Source organism: Cottoperca gobio, chromosome 3 (genome assembly GCF_900634415.1).
Source record: "Cottoperca gobio chromosome 3, fCotGob3.1, whole genome shotgun sequence".
NCBI lineage: Eukaryota > Metazoa > Chordata > Actinopteri > Perciformes > Bovichtidae > Cottoperca > Cottoperca gobio.
Window position 1 is genome coordinate 21,382,366 of NC_041357.1, and position 16,644 is coordinate 21,399,009.

The window sequence follows — 16,644 nt, forward strand, 5'->3', positions numbered from 1 at the left end:
AAGAAGATTTTCTTTGTAGCTGTGACTTCCCTCAACGGCTGCTCCGCGAGAACAAGCCGAGCCCGAATGTCATATGACTGCTGCTGCAGTGGGCCACGTGACCTGCGCCTGACTCTACACGGAAGTACTCAACAACATACAACAAAACAGAAGCAGGTGTGTTTTATTAAGCAGGTTTGTTGAGTTATCTCATCTGTGTGTTGTTAACCCATGTGTGCCCACAGACTATACAAGGTATTGGAATCTGGTACGGACATGCTTTGGGCAAGTATCTAACTTTTTTGATCATATGAAAAATCACACTTTAATCAAATGGGAACGACATTGTGTTTATTTCAACACTGCATATCTGTGCATATCTTTCATATTCAACTTGAGATCATAAGTACTTGATTGTGCTCCTTGTAGTTTATGAGATAAAGCCTAAAGGTTATGGGATTTATTTTATGATATTATCTTTAGTCTTTGGACTAGCCTACTGTTTTTTCCTAAAATATAAAGAATTGTATAGAAAAAGCAGCAGTCCTATGTGACCGAATGGTTTGACCGATTTTTTTTTACAGATTTATGCTTAGGCAAGCCCAGAGATCACTTCATCCAAAGGAAATTCAAAATTTCACTTATGGGCACAATTGGGTTAGAAATGTTCATTTGAAATCAGAAAAGCATGGATGTTAAGCACAAAAACAGGAAACTGAAGCAGCTAAATGAAATTCAGTCATTGTTAATTTCCTTTTTTTGCACCTAATGATTTTACTTCTGTGACATATCACCATGTGCTCTGTGAAAAAGGATTTTATCAAGTAGGCATGACATTTTGTGAAAACCAGTAGGCCTACTGTTATCAAAAAATACTTAATGTTTCAGGTGACTGTTAAAATCAAGGCATGTTTATTTGTACAGTATAGTACATTATACACAAAGGCTATTTAAAGTTTACATTTATATATATATATATATATATATATATATATATATATATATATATATATATATATATATATATATATATATATATATATATATATATATATATATATAATATGCAAAGGGTGCACAAATAGAATCAAAAAGTAAACGTAAAATAAGCAACATAAATTAAGAAAAACATAAGCCTCATTATTTAAAGCTTGATATACATTGAATACATATTATATAAAAAAGACGTTTGTATAATTTTAGTCAGAGAGGTTTTATTGTGGTCGGTCGAACGTTTGGACTCTTATTGTGAAGGCCGGCCAGGTATCTACACCGGAAAGAAACACGCGCCTAACTCAAGGATGCATTAAAAACAGTGAGACTGGGGGATGGACTCACAGTAAAGTTGGGAATTGGCATCAACATTGGATTTAGCTTGGATTTGAACTATGGATAAATGTGCCTGCCCGCCATAACTTGTATTTCAAGTTAAAATACTATCGGTTGTCGTCGTCCGGACTAACGTTAGCTAAGTATCTTCGGCAGCAACCGTGAACCGTTGATCCCGATCGATCCAGGTAAAAACGGTTTCATTCTTGTAATGTTCACGCCTGGCACCGAGACCATGAAGACACTAGGCAGTCTTTTTGTATGCATGTATTAGCGCTCATTTGATCAACAAAGTTATACAGTAAATGAAACACTTTTAGGTAAAAGTACACAAAACGTAATTTAGTGTTTCCGGTACAAACCTTTCATAATAAATGCGCCAGAGGAATGAGCCGTCGTGAAAGTGAGGGGAAAACATTGTCAAGCCCTTTTCGTCCTTAAAGTGTTGCTTTTGCCAATAAATGTTAAATCTATATTAAACCCCGACAACAGTTTATTTATATTTCAATCTAAAAAGTCTTTCCGGTTGTGTGAAGCGGGCTCCCGGGATGATTTTGTTTTCCTCCCCCGTGCCAGCAGAATGGATCCTGAGGGTTGCCCACTTAATCCAGACCATGGTTCAGATAGAGAGACTGCCACACCAGACCAGAACCCCAAATTCCAGAGGAGTCTGAGGAGTCTTCATATGCTCACCACGAGGTTTGTCAGGTTGTTACAAGAAGCTGAAAGCGGGGAGCTGGACCTCAGACATGTAAGTGAGCTGAGACAGTACACACAGTCATGATATTTCATCATATTTGGACAATGAATTCAATTACAGTTCAGTTGGTCATATGTACAGAACACTTAACATTTTTAATGTTATTCCCATGTTTGTCAGTGATCACAATATGCACTGAGAAATGCGGTATTTTTGTTTTATTATTTTGGGATGCTTTGTCAGAAATGTGTATCTATTAATATCTCTGTTTCTGTCTACTGTAACCAAATGTTTATTTTTGTTTATTTGATACGGACATCACACTAATTCTGTTGGTTATCAATTGTATTATCTCAAAAGTGCATCCCTCCTAAACAAACAACTAAGGGAACCAACGGGTAACTCGTAGATTGAACAGTTTTGCTGATTGTCATCTTGCATCATCAGGACCCACGTTGGGAAAACACATTCTGTGATTGACAGAACTTTATGCAGCACTTAAATACTTCTGATGTGTATATTTATGCTCTCTGCAAAACTGCAAATTGACTGCATGTTATGAATAATAACAAGTAAAGACAGTAGTAGTAGTAGTAATAATAACAATAACAACAACAACAACAACAACAACAACAACAACAACAACAACAATTCAGGGCTCATTACTGTGGGATCAATGTCAAACTTTTTAATTGACAAAGCTCGTGGAGTTGGATAAACCCACAGCTGACTGGCACTCGGCGGACACATTTTCTCTGTTGTAGTGTGCCGCCCGTGAGGCTCAGGGTTAAGGTGTCTCGTGGCTCAGTCCTACAGCACCCCTCACCCAGAACTCGCCGTTTCCTGGGGCACTGCTTGTTGTACCCGATGAATATGATTATATACGTGGCCTTATACAGATAGGAGTATAGCTTGGAAATCATGCTAAAAGCACATGTCTGCTCTCATAAAATACTGTGTTCTCGGTTCGGTTGTTTGGTCACTTGGTCAGTTTTCACACCAGTCCAAACAAGCCGCACAAACCGTGCAAACGGACGTCCAGAGTTTGTTTTAACCAAACCCAACCAGATGTTGAGTGCTACAGTTGGTGCTTATTTAGTTAGTTTTTTTTTAGATCAGGTTTTGGACTTGAAGTGCATGCCTTTGAATGTTTCAGTGCAGTCGGCTAAGACACCCAGATATTAGACTGTGTATACATTTGTGAAACAAAAATTCTCAATGGATGAGAATGAGGCGGCTCAATGGGCTTTTTTAATGTTCTCTCAGGCTGTCAAAGTCTTGGCTGTCGGACAGAAAAGGCGAATCTACGATATCACGAATGTGCTAGAGGGTGTTGGTCTGATTGTGAAAATCTCCAAGAGTGTTGTAAAGTGGAAGTAAGTCTTTAACCCCTTACTTGTGTGCATGCTTTTTGGGTTTGGGTTTTTGTCAAGAGTGGTGTGCAATATATGTTGCAACATATTACTTATGCTATTTTCTAAATAAGGGGTGCAATGCCGGGAGAAACTGCACACGTGTTAGGCAACAGACTGATAGAGTTGAAGTCTGAGCTGGAGGATTTGGAGCAGAAGGAATGTATGTTGGACCAGCAGAAATTCTGGGTCGAACAGAGCACCAGGAACACAAGAGAAGACTGCAGCGAATATCCTTTTATTTACAAAGAAATGGCGGAGTGCAGGAATATATGTGTTTGTTGGAAATGCTTCACTTTTCTTACTTTAAAAGTTCAATATAAAATTTAAAATGAGATGTCTGACAGCATTTTGAGCAGATTTAAATGTATTTAATGTGGTATTCTAAGTTGAACCTTGACTCAAATCAACTCTGACCTATGTAAATCATGAGGATATCTGCAACTGCTTCACTGGTAAGTTACAGTAACTCTTGTGTACATTTTTGTGTCAGCATATTTTTGATACAGCAAGTGAAGAGGCAGTGAGAGTAATATACACATCCTTGCCTGGCTTCTTTAAAAATATCTCCGCTGCACATTTCTTCCTCTCTCATCTCTGCTGCTGTTGAGTAGTGTCTGTAGGAACTCTCGGGATATTCAAGATTAAAAAACAATGTAATACCGCGTTTCCATTGTATGAGACGACTCGACTCGCTCTTTATTGGTTTTCCACTAGGGATAGGACCTGGTAGTATTATTTTTAGTACCACCTCAGCCGAGGTTCCAAGCGAGTTGAGCCAATACTAAATGGCGATTTTTAAATTGCTGCAGATCACTGATTGGTCAGGGAGAATCTTCACTAGCACATCACGGGACATCCTGTCGTCAACAGCGATAATGTTTTATTTTTTCACTCAAAACGTCGAGTCGAATCAAATGTGATGATGTACGGAATGGTCCTTTTTAAATGATTTCTTAATTGAATTTACAAACAATTACTGTATCGTGATATAAAATTACATATATCGTGATAGAGGATGTTGGCCATATCGCTCACCCCTATCCAGGGTAAAAACTACTATTCCTCAGTCATTTCTCTGCAGTATCGAGAAATATGTTCCAGGAGAATTTTAATCTCCGAACAAGCAAGATGTAGAGTCGTCAGAGACGGCTGATGTTTTGGCGATTCGGTGTATTTCCCTAGTTGTAATGATGTAAAAACGGCTGCGCAAACACTGCTGCATAAGTTCATGTTGCGTCATCACAACTGAAATTGTTGCAGTTTGTTCAGTGTAGAGGCAAAAAGAATCATACACTTGTTTTTACTTTTAATGTACAAAGACCAGACTAAATGACTGTAATTTGATAGGATTTTAACTCTCTTCTTTCTTTAGGCCGTACTCTCTTGGCAGTACGAGCGCCACGTGGCACACAGCTAGATGTTCCCATTCCCAAAGCTGTAAGTCCTGCACAACTGGAACCTCCTGGAGTTTCTTCTCTTTTTTTATTTCTTAAATTCAGATGGGATGATTTTAGTATGTGCATACATCTTCTTTCAGGTCCAGAACAGCCCAGCAAAGTACCAGATCCATCTGAAAAGCGTCAATGGGCCGATAGATGTCGTACTTCTTAACAAACTCTCTGTCAGTTCTGTTCCTGTCGTACTGCCAGTCCCACCATCTGAAGAACTTTTACGGAACGCCAAATCAGCCATGTCCACTTCAGATGATACAGAAAGCAGCATCGCAGCGTGTCAGGCGTCAGCTAATACCAAGTCTAGAAGGACGGCCATAGAGGACATGCGGCACCTGCAGTCATTGTTATGTTTAAAAGCAGAGCCGAACAGAATTGATTCATCTGATTCACGTGAGTTTTTTTAGTTTGTACAATTACGAGGGCTGCAACTAACGTTTATTTTTATTATTGATTAATCTGCTTTATTTAGTCTATAAAATATTGAAAAATGTACAGCCCAGTTTCTCAAAGCCCAAGGTGATGTCTTTTAAATGTCTTGTTTATTTGGTCCAAAACCCAAAGATATTCACTTTAATATGATTTAAAAAAGAGCAGCTCAATTTCTGAAGTTTTGTATTTGTAGAAATGGAAACCTAAAACTATATCATCTTGGATTTGATGCAAACGTAAAAGCTTTTATTTATTTATATATCAATTATCAGGTCAATACTGGACCAACTGCTGGCTTTTAGCATCGTTTTCCTTATCGGAACTGAAGAGATAAGGTGGCAACAAAGGTCTTCTGTCACTGACCAATGCAAACAATTTATCAGTTATATATTAAAGAGGTTGCTGGTTCTGTGGTGTCTTTCTCTGCGTGCTTGACTATTGGTTGCACAATAATGTTTTCATGGCTCATGCATGTTTCATTCAGTGCTGAGGGCTTTTATATTGATGTTTTCCAGTTCGAGATTTATCGAAAGAGCTGCGGGACCTACTAAACCCAACCAAAGGTATCGCCCTTTTTGCATTTTGTGTCTCTGACATAAGGGATTTAATTAACATAAATAATTATGTTTATTTGACTCTAGGGATGCATGAACTAAGTATGTCTTCCCTCATTTTGTAGAAGTAATGAATACAGATCTGATCAAAGAGCTTATGGCCTCAGAAGGTAAGTGCACTTTATTTTCTGACTTCATATATATTATATTTATATCTATCATATATTGGTATTTGTTGTAAATTTGTATTAATTACATTTCAGTTTTTTCTCCGCTCGTCCGTCTATCTCCACCCCCATCTGAAAATGAATATGCCTACAATCTGGATGAGAGTGAAGGCCTCTGTGATCTCTTTGATGTCCCTATGCTTAATGTTTGACCATGAACTCCTGTGTTAAGGACTCAAAGTAAACATTTGACTTCAGAAATGTACATAATTGTCTGTTTTTTTAAATAGTTATTTGATTATAACAAGTAATAAATGAATGCTTTTGAATAATGTGTCCATCTCTTTCATATACTGTATTAGAAACACCTTATGTAATATAATGTTTATGAAAACAAAAATAGGATTCATCTGTGGATCACGAAGGTCTGCACAACATTTCATAGAATCACTCCAGTACTTTCTGAGATATTTCAGTCACGACCATCCCAAGAGTCATGCATCCAGCATGGCTACAAAACCTGTAGTATGCTTTATGTACAGAGCTGTGGTTACTTTCTGTGTAGAGACGCTGTAAGGCTTTAGGAGCCTGTGGGGTCTGGGCCCCAGGACATTTGCCAACCTGTCTTGGAGGAGCTTCATGCTTTAGACTGAGCCTCCCTGTGGTGGTGTCCACAATTGGGACTTTATGTTGCACAACAAACATCAATCATCTTCTGACCACAACTCTCTACGGCTAGTTCCACAAAGAAATGTAAAACGGGTTTAAGTCTGACAGAGTGTCCGCCAGTCGTGGAAGAAGTATTTAGATCCTTTACTTAAGTAAAAGTAAACCTAAGTAAAAATAACACTGTATTTATAACCTTTAGTAAAGAATATGTAAGTATTATCAGCTACATTTAAAGTAAAAACAATGTGAAGAAAGACTTGTATTGAAAAATTGTCAGTAATTTCTGATAAAAAATGACAAATTAGTTTCTTTGGGTTTATTAGCGGATCGCAAACCAACTTTCAAGGTGCACCTATTGCATCTGAGTGTGGAGAATTGTGGTACTATATTATCTGAATACTGATGGTAAAGAAATAAAAAGAGACTACAACCTATTTCCTAATCCTGCCTGTACTACGTATATAACCTACCAAGCCCCTTCTGAAGTCCTGTGCTTAATAGTGATTTTAAACTCCACTCCTGCCATGTCTCATATACTATATTTCTTAATGTCTCCCTCTCTGAATTATATTTATTGCAATGCATGGTCCAATTCTTCAATTCAAACAGGTCATTTAGATCCTGGCTCACTGACATCATAAACCTTGCAAATGTGCCCCTTCTTAGGGGTGCAGGAAAGCATACACCATACAAAGTGTTAAAAAAAAAGTTAAACAAAAAATCCATATATATATATATAATTGATGTTGGGAAACAAATGTGTGAAAGTGGTATCAAACGTTTTCATTTTAACACTAAAAACGGGCAATTACAATTTGATTTGAGTATACTTGACACCAGAGAAGCTTCACTAATGAGTACAAGAAGTAAAGTACAAGGGGGGTATTTTATGTTTTTGAACTTCAACCATTTATTATTGAGAATTTGACTGCAGCAATTGAAGCGCATATAACAACATGTTCCTTTTAGGGGATACCTCAGATTTAACAACCTTGGTATTATATTAAAACTTAAAAGAAAAGCAATATCCCCTTCTGTATCATGTTGATCCAACATATCCTTGGCTTCAAATGAAAAAGCTTTATATAATTTATAACTATTTTATGAAATTTAGAGTGCCTTATTAGATTTAATGGAAAAAACAATCTGGTGGCTGAGAGGCTGTGTTATTGTAACTTGGAAACTGCTATATATTAATAATTCTTAATGTAAATTGTTGCAAAGGCTTATGTTAAAACGATTTAAAAATAAATAATAGATGATTAAAAAACAGTGTAAGTAAAATAAATTCTTCTATTCAGCTTCTATTGTCAGTAAATGATGACAAAGTCCAAATCATTTTAGGGGTATTTGATGTATAAATGATTTTATGTTGGAAGATGGGTCAAAAGGTTGGACTCAAACCAGGTATTCCTTCTGTCATGCCTTAGTTTGTCGTTTATAGCTGTCAAATAAATAATAAAATAATGTAAATATATGTCATAGTGTAGTAAAATGTGGTGTTTCACTGTCGAGTCAGTGCAGGTGCAGCTCGCCCCCTCCTGGAGGTATCTGAGTGAGCCGCGCGCTCGTGTCGCTATGGTAACGCATGTTTGAGACAGAGTGCTAACAGGTGTGCTCGCGAGCTTCTCAAAACGACCGAAACATTTCACGTATCTCCGTGTTATTTGCGCAATATATACGATGGTGAGCAAAGAGTTCTTAAAATTAATTAAGCACAACCACGTGGGCTTATAGTGAGCCGACTAAAGTAAATAGCTAATGTTAGCTACCTAAAGTTGGTGTGTGGAGTTCATATTTGGCTACTCGTCGTCCCGGTTTGTGCTCCTCGTGTGTTGTCATTAACGTAACGTTCATTCTACAATGTTAAAGAAATACGCGAGGTTGTAAGTTACTTTTGAAATTGTTTCTATTATATTGAATCTTTACAGCCACCCAAAAAAGAAGGTTCAAGTAAAAAGCCTGCAAAGGCGAGGACGCCCACACTGATAGATGGCCTTACCAAGGAGGAGATGTCCAAGGAGCAGGTGTGTGTGTGTGTGTGTGAGGAAGTGTGTCTGTGTGAGTGTGAGTGAGTGAGTGAGAAAGTGTGTGTGTGTGTGTCTGTGTGTGCATGAGAAAGTGTGTGTGTGTGAGCGTGTGTGTGTGTGTGTGTGTGTGTGTGAGCGTGTGTGTGTGTGTGAGAAAGTGTGTCTGTGTGTGTGTGTGTGTGTGTGAGAAAGTGTGTCTGTGTGTGTGAGAAAGTGTGTGTGTGTGTGTGTGTGTGAGAAAGTGTGTGCGTGTGTGTGAGAAAGTGTGTGTGTGTGTGTGTGTGTGTGCATGAGAAAGTGTGTGTGTGGAGTGCTTTGCGGAAATTTCTTTTAGTTCACCCCTCTCCTCCACTCTGACTGTAGGTGTGTGTCGCAGAAGTACAGCGGAGGAGGGATACAAACAAACAAATAATAATTTAAAATTTTAATTGCTTTATCTACAAACTATTTTGCGACCCCCCCCCCCCCCCCCCCCCCCAGTACCAGTCCGCGGAGCCCCCCTGCCTGCTAAAATGCCTGTCAAGCTCAAACCCCTGCAGTTTTTAATGCAGGCTTTGGTAGTCTCTAAACCCATGCCCAGATGGGCCTGGAGACGCACAGTCTGTTCCAATACCCATACTTCCATACTATTTAGTATACCAGAATTGTTTTATATTATGTTCCAATACATAGTATGTCAAATAGTATTGCCAAAAATACTAGGATGCCCTACTGCATCCAGTGGCTTTTTACAGTATGCAAGCCAGCATGCTTTTCTGACCTACAATCCTTTTCACAGGAGATGTATGAGCAGAGAATCAAAGTTTAAGGTGCAACATTATGACAAAGTAGTATGTCCCAATTGTATTTATACTGCATGCAACAGTATGCACTTTGTAAGGGCAGCTGCAGTGCATACTAACAGTGAAAAGAAAAAGTGATTTGGAGCGCAGTAATAACCAGGATTATTTTCTCAGACTATATGTCTGATTAATTTCACAGGTTGAGCAGTGCCCCCTTTGAACAGTAAATTAGATTTTAGAGATACAATAGGTAGAATTCCCCTTTTTGATAACGATAACCTACCTTGCCATCTACATTGTCTGACTCAGATATGCCCACACTAAAATATATTTCTGTATTTCAGCTGGAAGAGCACATTGTGCGCCTTCGAGAGGAGCTGGATAGAGAGAGGGAAGAGAGAAACTACTTTCAGCTGGAGAGGGACAAGATCCACATGTTTTGGGAGATTGCAGACAGACAACTGGAGGAGGTCAAGGCTGAACGGAAAAACTTTGATAAGGACATAGAAGAGGATGAGGGCCGGCACCAAGTAGAGATCAAGGTAAGGTTAATACACAAGTGTATTGTAGCTACACACACTAACACGGCAAACTCTGTGGAAGAGGACCTGCACAACATGGAGATATAAAGGGCTCGTTTTAAGGTTATGAATACACAACATTTCTTAGTTTCAGGCAATTACACACTAATGAAAACATAGTTATGATAATTTTATTCCATTTCTGCTAATAGATCCCCGTGAGTACTACACACTTTTAAATCTAATTTGCCTTAAGGTGTAGGAGCCCTGAAGATGCGTTGGATTATTTACACGAAAGTATCATATGTTTATTATTAACATGTTATCAATATTACATTTTTTAAATATCAGGTTTTTTGTTAATACCGGTATATTGCAGCACCCCTAAGGTTCTCTCAACTTTAAAATCAGGGAAAATGTGATCACATCGCATTTTCCATTTTCTAGCAACTTGTGGGTACTAGATTGATTTGTTAAGCAAACATTAGCTATGGACAGATTTAATCATTAAACTACTTTTATATTGCACATTTGATTCTTTTTCCCCACACAAGGTGTATAAGCAGAAGATGAAGCACCTCCTGTGTGAACACCAGAACACGATCTCTGAGTTGAGAGCAGATGGTTTAGTCTCTACTCAGGTGATGCAGAAAGAGCAAGAACAATTAGAGACTCGGCTTCATAAGGACATGAGGGCCATCATGGTCGACATGCACGAGCTGGACAATGAAAACCTTGTTAAGGAGTTTGAACTGGTTTGTAGTACACACTTTTTTATTACTACCCCTAAAGATCTGTGGATTTTTATAATTCTCTTTTACTATGATATATTTTAAAAGGAAGCATAACTGCTACAAACACACCAGTTTAGTTGTTATTTCCACAGAAACATGCTAAAGAAATGACTGAAATAAGGAACAGGCTGGGAGAAGCAACTCACAGGTAAAGAACTAATCTCATTTTGAGTTGAATTCAACACCCAGTGCTGTCAAAAACTAAATGGGATCCATCATTTTGTGTCACTATTTGAGTAGAAATCCAAGCCAAGTATGAGAAAAAGATGGAGTTGCTGCCACAAGAGCTGGACAACATGACGAAAAATGCGATCAGTGAGAGAGAGGATCATTGGAACAGCCACATCAATACTCTTATTGAAGACCACAACAAAACTTTCAGTGACGCTAAAGCGCTCGTTGATGGCATGCATCAGGATTTGGATATGAACGGTTCACTCAAGGTATTTAAACATTCTGCATCCTTGTCAGATTGACACCAAAGAAATGTCAGATGTTTTGTTTAGGCCTGCTATAAAGTGGGGAAAAAATCCCCAGTCTTTTAAATTTCTAGTTTTGATAATTAATCAATTTGTTATCCGATTCAAAATAATATGAAACGTAGAAAAGTCTTTAAATTTGAGAAGCTGTAGCCTGATTACATTTTGGATTTTTCCTTAACTAATCGTTTACAGTTCGTTTCTGTCATTTCTTTTTCACGTGGCATGTTTTATTGGCTTTTCTTAGACACAAATGAAAGAGATGACTCTGAAACAGGAGCAGAAGGTAAAGGATCGGGCCTGTCTTCTGAAAGATAACAATCGTCTCGCTGAGCTTCTCTCCAAAGTCAAAGAGGAAGTCGCTGCAAATGAGAAAAAAATGAAATACCACATAACTAAAAAGGTTTGTTGGTATCAAAGTTTACTGTTGCAACTTTGTGCATTTACATGTATTGGTACCAGTGCCTTAATTGATGCCTTGCGTATCAAACTGCACATGGGCACAAGGTCAATGTGTGACGTTGTTTTTGACAGGATGCCGGTGAAAAGGCTAAAAAAAAATGAGCTGGATGATCTGAAACGGGATTATGAGACAATGGAAGAGAAATTCAGCAAGGTAAAAGCTATGATTGAGTTGCTCAAATGTCGGATGTGAGCCAAATGCGTTGTGTACTTGTGTGTATTTATGTGAATGTTTTTGCATTTGCGTTTGTGTGTGTACATAGCTCCAGCTGGAAAGGGACGAGCTATACAAAACATTCACTCAGAATATTCAGAAGGTGCAGCAAAAAGCAGATTTGAAAAACACGCTGCTGGAAAAGAAGCTGAACGGCCTGACAGCCGGTGTGGAGAAGACGCAGGCTCAGCTCTTCTCGGTGATTTCTGCCTCCAACATGGACCAAACTGCCCTTGACGGGGTCACTCACAAAATTGAGGTAAAAGTTTGAAATGGTGAATATTTTAAGCACGTTGCCCTACGTTACTGTTTGTACAAGACCATAAGAGAAACATGTTTTTGCTTGTAGGATTATCTTGACTCCAGAAATAATTCCATGAAGAAGTTACGGTATAAAAGAGCTCAGATTTCCCAGGTTAGTAATGTGTTTATTTCCTGAAAGTGCCGTCATGTATTTGTTTCACTAATGATGACGTTCAATCAGTTTTAAAACGTGATATTCATACTTATGTGTATCTGGCAGGCTCGTAAAGATTTGCTGCTGACCTACGAAGCAAAGCAAAGGGCTCTCGGCGTCCCGGTGGAGGAGCTTTGTGCGAAGCCCTTTGAGAGCAGTCTCGCTGGGAACGGTCTGTAACAGGACTTGGATCTTGAACAATGAACTCAAAGACCATTAACATTAAATCTCACTTTCTTTGCATCTGATCTGATTTAGATTCTGACACATACTCTCATATTTTCCTTTGATACGTAGCACTAAAATATTACAACTAAATATTGTTTTCTCTTTCTCATCATTTTTATTTGGCAAATCCGAGAGATAAACCTTTTTTAGGCTATAAAATATATTTTACTTCTTAAAATCATTGTCACAGACCAAGCATAATACCTAAATACCTAATGTTCAAGGACAACACAGTATCTACAAACAAAATGTTATACGTCAGTCTTTTGGATTATTTATTTTTAGTTTCATCCTTTTGTGAATAGTTAATAAGTTAATTGTGATGTAATGTATTTTTGTTATGCTGTGTGTATGTCCATATATTACAATTTATATTGAAATTGATCAAATAAATTAATTTAGAATTAAATATGTGATCTGATCTCTTTGCATCCTGAGTGAATCTTTAAAGATTCTATGGCGTAATAGTTTTTATACCGTAAAACAAACTCTGGTCTCGGCTCAATTTGGATCAAATATGTAGTTACAGTGTTTTGCTTTTGAAGGGAGATTTAAGTGCATTTCTGTTCATCTTAACTGATATTAAAATTGCAGAAGAACTGTGTCTGTGAAGAGTAAGACGTCTCCGTTTCTCCTGCTGGGAAAGCAATTTATGGCTCTTCTCCAACCAGCAGCTCGTATATTTCAATAATAAGACGTAGTATTTTAAAAGCATTTTCAGAAAAACACATTTTTCTGATAGATAGGAATCAGCTCTATTTAAGTCATTTGTGCAATCTGTGTGCACTTAAGAAGTGGTGGGTTATAGTCTGCCAAGATGACATGTAATACTCGACTGGTGCCGTAAAACCTCTGTTAACATTATTTTTCATAATTAGAGGAATGATTGATTTAGCTTTTATATTTTGGTGGTTGGGTTCTCTGGATGAATGGATGTACATGAAGCGGTTTACGGCCTTGATGTCACTCTGGAAAACAGGAGAGGGTTATTCTCAACATTTAGTGACAATATATTGAACAAACAAAAACATGACAGACGCAACATATTCATCCCAATCTGCTTCATTCCATTGACATGAATTTGTGCTGAAAGTGGGATTAACATCTTATTTAGAAAATTGATACAAAAGTTTAAATTGGCAATTACAATTTGAGTTGAGTATACTTGACACCAGAGAAGCTGCACTAATGAGTACCAGATGTAAAGTACAAGTGGGGCGTTTTATGTTTCGGAACTGCAACCATTTATTGTTGAGACCTTGACTACGGCAAATGAAGATCATATACCAACATAACCTTGTTTGTTTCTTTTAAGATTTAATAACCCTAGGTAATAAAATAACTCTTCTAAGAAAAGCATTAAGAGCAGTAGTAGTTATCCCCCTCTGTATCATGGTGATCCAACACATATCCTGGTTATCCTGGGCTTTAAATAAAAAGAAATATATATAATCTATAATTTCAGGAACATTTTTTATTTATAAAGTTTAGGTTTCCTTGTTAAATGAATGGAAAAAGCAATCCGCTTGCTGTGGACTGTGTTATTGTAACTCGCATACTATGTTATATAAAACATCCTTTATGTAAATTGTTGTAAAGGGGAGTGGTGTTATGTTATTTTTTGGATTTAAAGTGCATTTTATTAGGGGTGATTTGATGTGTTTATAATTCTGTATTTCCATTAGAAGATGGGGGTGAAAAGTTGGACTCAAACCAAGTATTGAAATCTCAACAGCGAGTTTTACCAGCTGATTTCTGCCATGTCTGAGTTTCCAGCCGAGAGAGGAGAAACGTACGGGGTGGATCCAGTTTCTCATTGAATATTCCTGTAGTGAATTGAGCCTTGCTGCAGTGAGTGATCGCTGTTCCCTGCGGCATCAATAATACAGGAGGATGTTATTGTCCCTGTGCAGCCCACAGTATCATACAGCTAAAGCTAGTGGAGGGAGGGGGGTGGTCCTTTCACCCAGCCCTCTTGGGTTTCAGGGCCTGCAGACAGGGGTCTGACTCTGGGGAGCCGGTTGCTGCGCCCTTGCACAGGGCTCGATTGTAAGTCTGCCTGACCGAGGGATAAATGTGTCTAAACATTGACAGCCTGCACAGTCTCTGCTGGCCCGTCCTCGTCGGTAAGACTACACCCCCATCAAACCCAGAGTCACAAGATGAGTCCCAGCTGAGAGACAGCTCAATAGGGAATCAGTCAGTGGGAGACATCGGACAGTTAGAGAAAGGGATAGATATCCTGGGTGTGATTAACATGATCCAGATTTTCACCTTGTTTGAGCACCTAGCTGAGTGCTGTGACCTTCCTGTAGCCTCGTGATGGCCCAAAACACTGAACTGGGAACACATAAAACAATATATTGTACATCCAAAGACGGAGAGATAAATCCAATTTCAAGGATTTCAAGTTCTGTTTCTCTCCTTTTTTCCCTGCAGATTGTCAAACCATGGCGAGATAACTCATGAAATCTGAAGCCAAGAATCTACCCTAAACCCAAGAGACGTAAAAATGTCCCAAAAGGCTAAAAGCACAGAGAGAGTTAGAGGACGCAGGTGGGAGGGGTGCAGGAGGAGAGAGTGAAAGGTAGAGAAAGTCGGAGTGATGGTGAAACAGAGAGTGCCACTCAGAAAGAGGTCAGCTCCGAGTGTGTTGATACCGCTGAGTTACAGATGCTGGCGAAACGTTGAAAGGATACTTAAAGAAATTAATGGATTGTAACTGTTGGTAAGTTCTTAATGAATTTTTCTCAAATCTTTCATTATTGTGAGTGACCGCTGACATTTAAAAATACTTTTACCTTGAACATATGTATCCTTTGCTTTCCTTGTCAAACTGTGATCTCTTTAAGACCTTTGCATTTAAGTATTAAGTATTTGAACATCTTACCTCATTGATTACTTTTATTTATTGGTCACCTTTCAACATCACATATGGACCTACCTTTAACACGTCATAGTTTCATAGTTTTTATAATAGGAGAGAATTACTGATACTGGTTTTAGTAACCGTGCAGTGAGAGTGGTAAGGTGATGTGGTCATTAACGTTTAATATCCCCTCTCTCCGCTGAGACACTTTACTCCTTGAGTCCACCCCATCGCTGAAATTAGAAGAAAAAAAGAAGCAGCACCCGTTTAAACACGGGGGGTTTTGTGAAATCAATAGGAAAAGCAGCGTGAGGAGAAAGATGTGACACCACTGTGTCACTGTGCATACTGCCATGAGATGAAGATGGCAGAGAAAGGGCCAGGGATGGCCACATTCACAAGCATCATAGTTTGTGCTCTTTTACTGGGACAAGGATCCCCTGAGAAGACCGGTGAGTGCACCACCAAATCATACAACATTTCTGTGTTTATTAATACATGTGTTTACTACATAAGCTGTCTCTAATGCGACTCTTCCAGGACGTGGTAAAGAGGACCAGAGAGACGCCACTCTTAAGGAAATCATTTCAAAATGGAGTACAGGAAGTGGCTGGAATCCTCAGAAAGCTCCTCCAGAAACAAACAAGGACCAGTCTGTGCACCCTTGGGTGAGGAATATCATGGGGAGCCTTAAAACACTTGGTATACTTCCCAGCAAGAACCTGCCTTCATTAAACAAGCCAATTGACAGGCACCGTCTCTCCAGCTTCCTCTACAACATCTCTCTGTACCTCCAAGAGATGGGCGCTGAGCTGGAGGAGGAACCAGCGGAGACAGACGAGGAGCAGCTGTGGGAGAAGGTGCTGCATTACTTCCTCCAGTCTGAAGGGAGTGCTGCGCTCAACCAGTGGAACGGCCGGGTCCCACCCCGACCCAGCGTCAGAGTGCAGGACTGGTTTTTGTCCCTGAGGGGCAGCCCTCACTGGGACTGGTTCCTGGGGCTGCTGCAGAGTCTGATAAGTCTGTCAGAGCGGCAGCCCTACAGGCCCCTGTTGACTTTCTTATCTCAGAACTGGAGGACAGTGAGCGCTGTGTTTGAAGCTGCCCTTCAG

General features: G+C 39.0%; 2 protein-coding genes across 7 annotated transcripts; both read left to right on the top strand.

Moving 5' to 3' along the window:
• Positions 1 to 33: 33 nt before the first annotated feature.
• LOC115024932 (transcription factor E2F4-like) lies at positions 34 to 6,356 on the top strand. 6 transcript variants are annotated; one of them, XM_029456863.1, is made up of 10 exons: positions 34 to 156; positions 1,888 to 2,059; positions 3,275 to 3,384; positions 3,495 to 3,650; positions 3,832 to 3,875; positions 4,796 to 4,860; positions 4,961 to 5,267; positions 5,822 to 5,869; positions 5,986 to 6,030; positions 6,124 to 6,356. In XM_029456863.1, the coding sequence occupies exons 2-10, from the start codon at positions 1,889 to 1,891 to the stop codon at positions 6,237 to 6,239; spliced, it is 1,062 nt and encodes a 353-aa protein (XP_029312723.1). In that variant the 5' UTR covers positions 34 to 156; position 1,888; the 3' UTR covers positions 6,240 to 6,356. The 6 variants fall into 6 exon arrangements, with proteins under 6 accessions (XP_029312723.1, XP_029312698.1, XP_029312691.1 ...); XM_029456838.1 differs by having other exon boundaries at positions 132 to 264; positions 1,885 to 2,059; XM_029456831.1 differs by having other exon boundaries at positions 142 to 264.
• A 1,886-nt stretch (positions 6,357 to 8,242) lies between these two features.
• drc4 (dynein regulatory complex subunit 4) lies at positions 8,243 to 13,072 on the top strand. Its single transcript, XM_029462700.1, is given in 12 exon segments — positions 8,243 to 8,382; positions 8,628 to 8,723; positions 9,853 to 10,050; positions 10,584 to 10,784; positions 10,916 to 10,951; positions 10,953 to 10,971; positions 11,064 to 11,266; positions 11,550 to 11,713; positions 11,837 to 11,918; positions 12,028 to 12,237; positions 12,328 to 12,393; positions 12,502 to 13,072. Coding segments are annotated over 12 exon segments (1,392 nt in total). The 5' UTR covers positions 8,243 to 8,379; the 3' UTR covers positions 12,616 to 13,072.
• Positions 13,073 to 16,644: the final 3,572 nt, after the last annotated feature.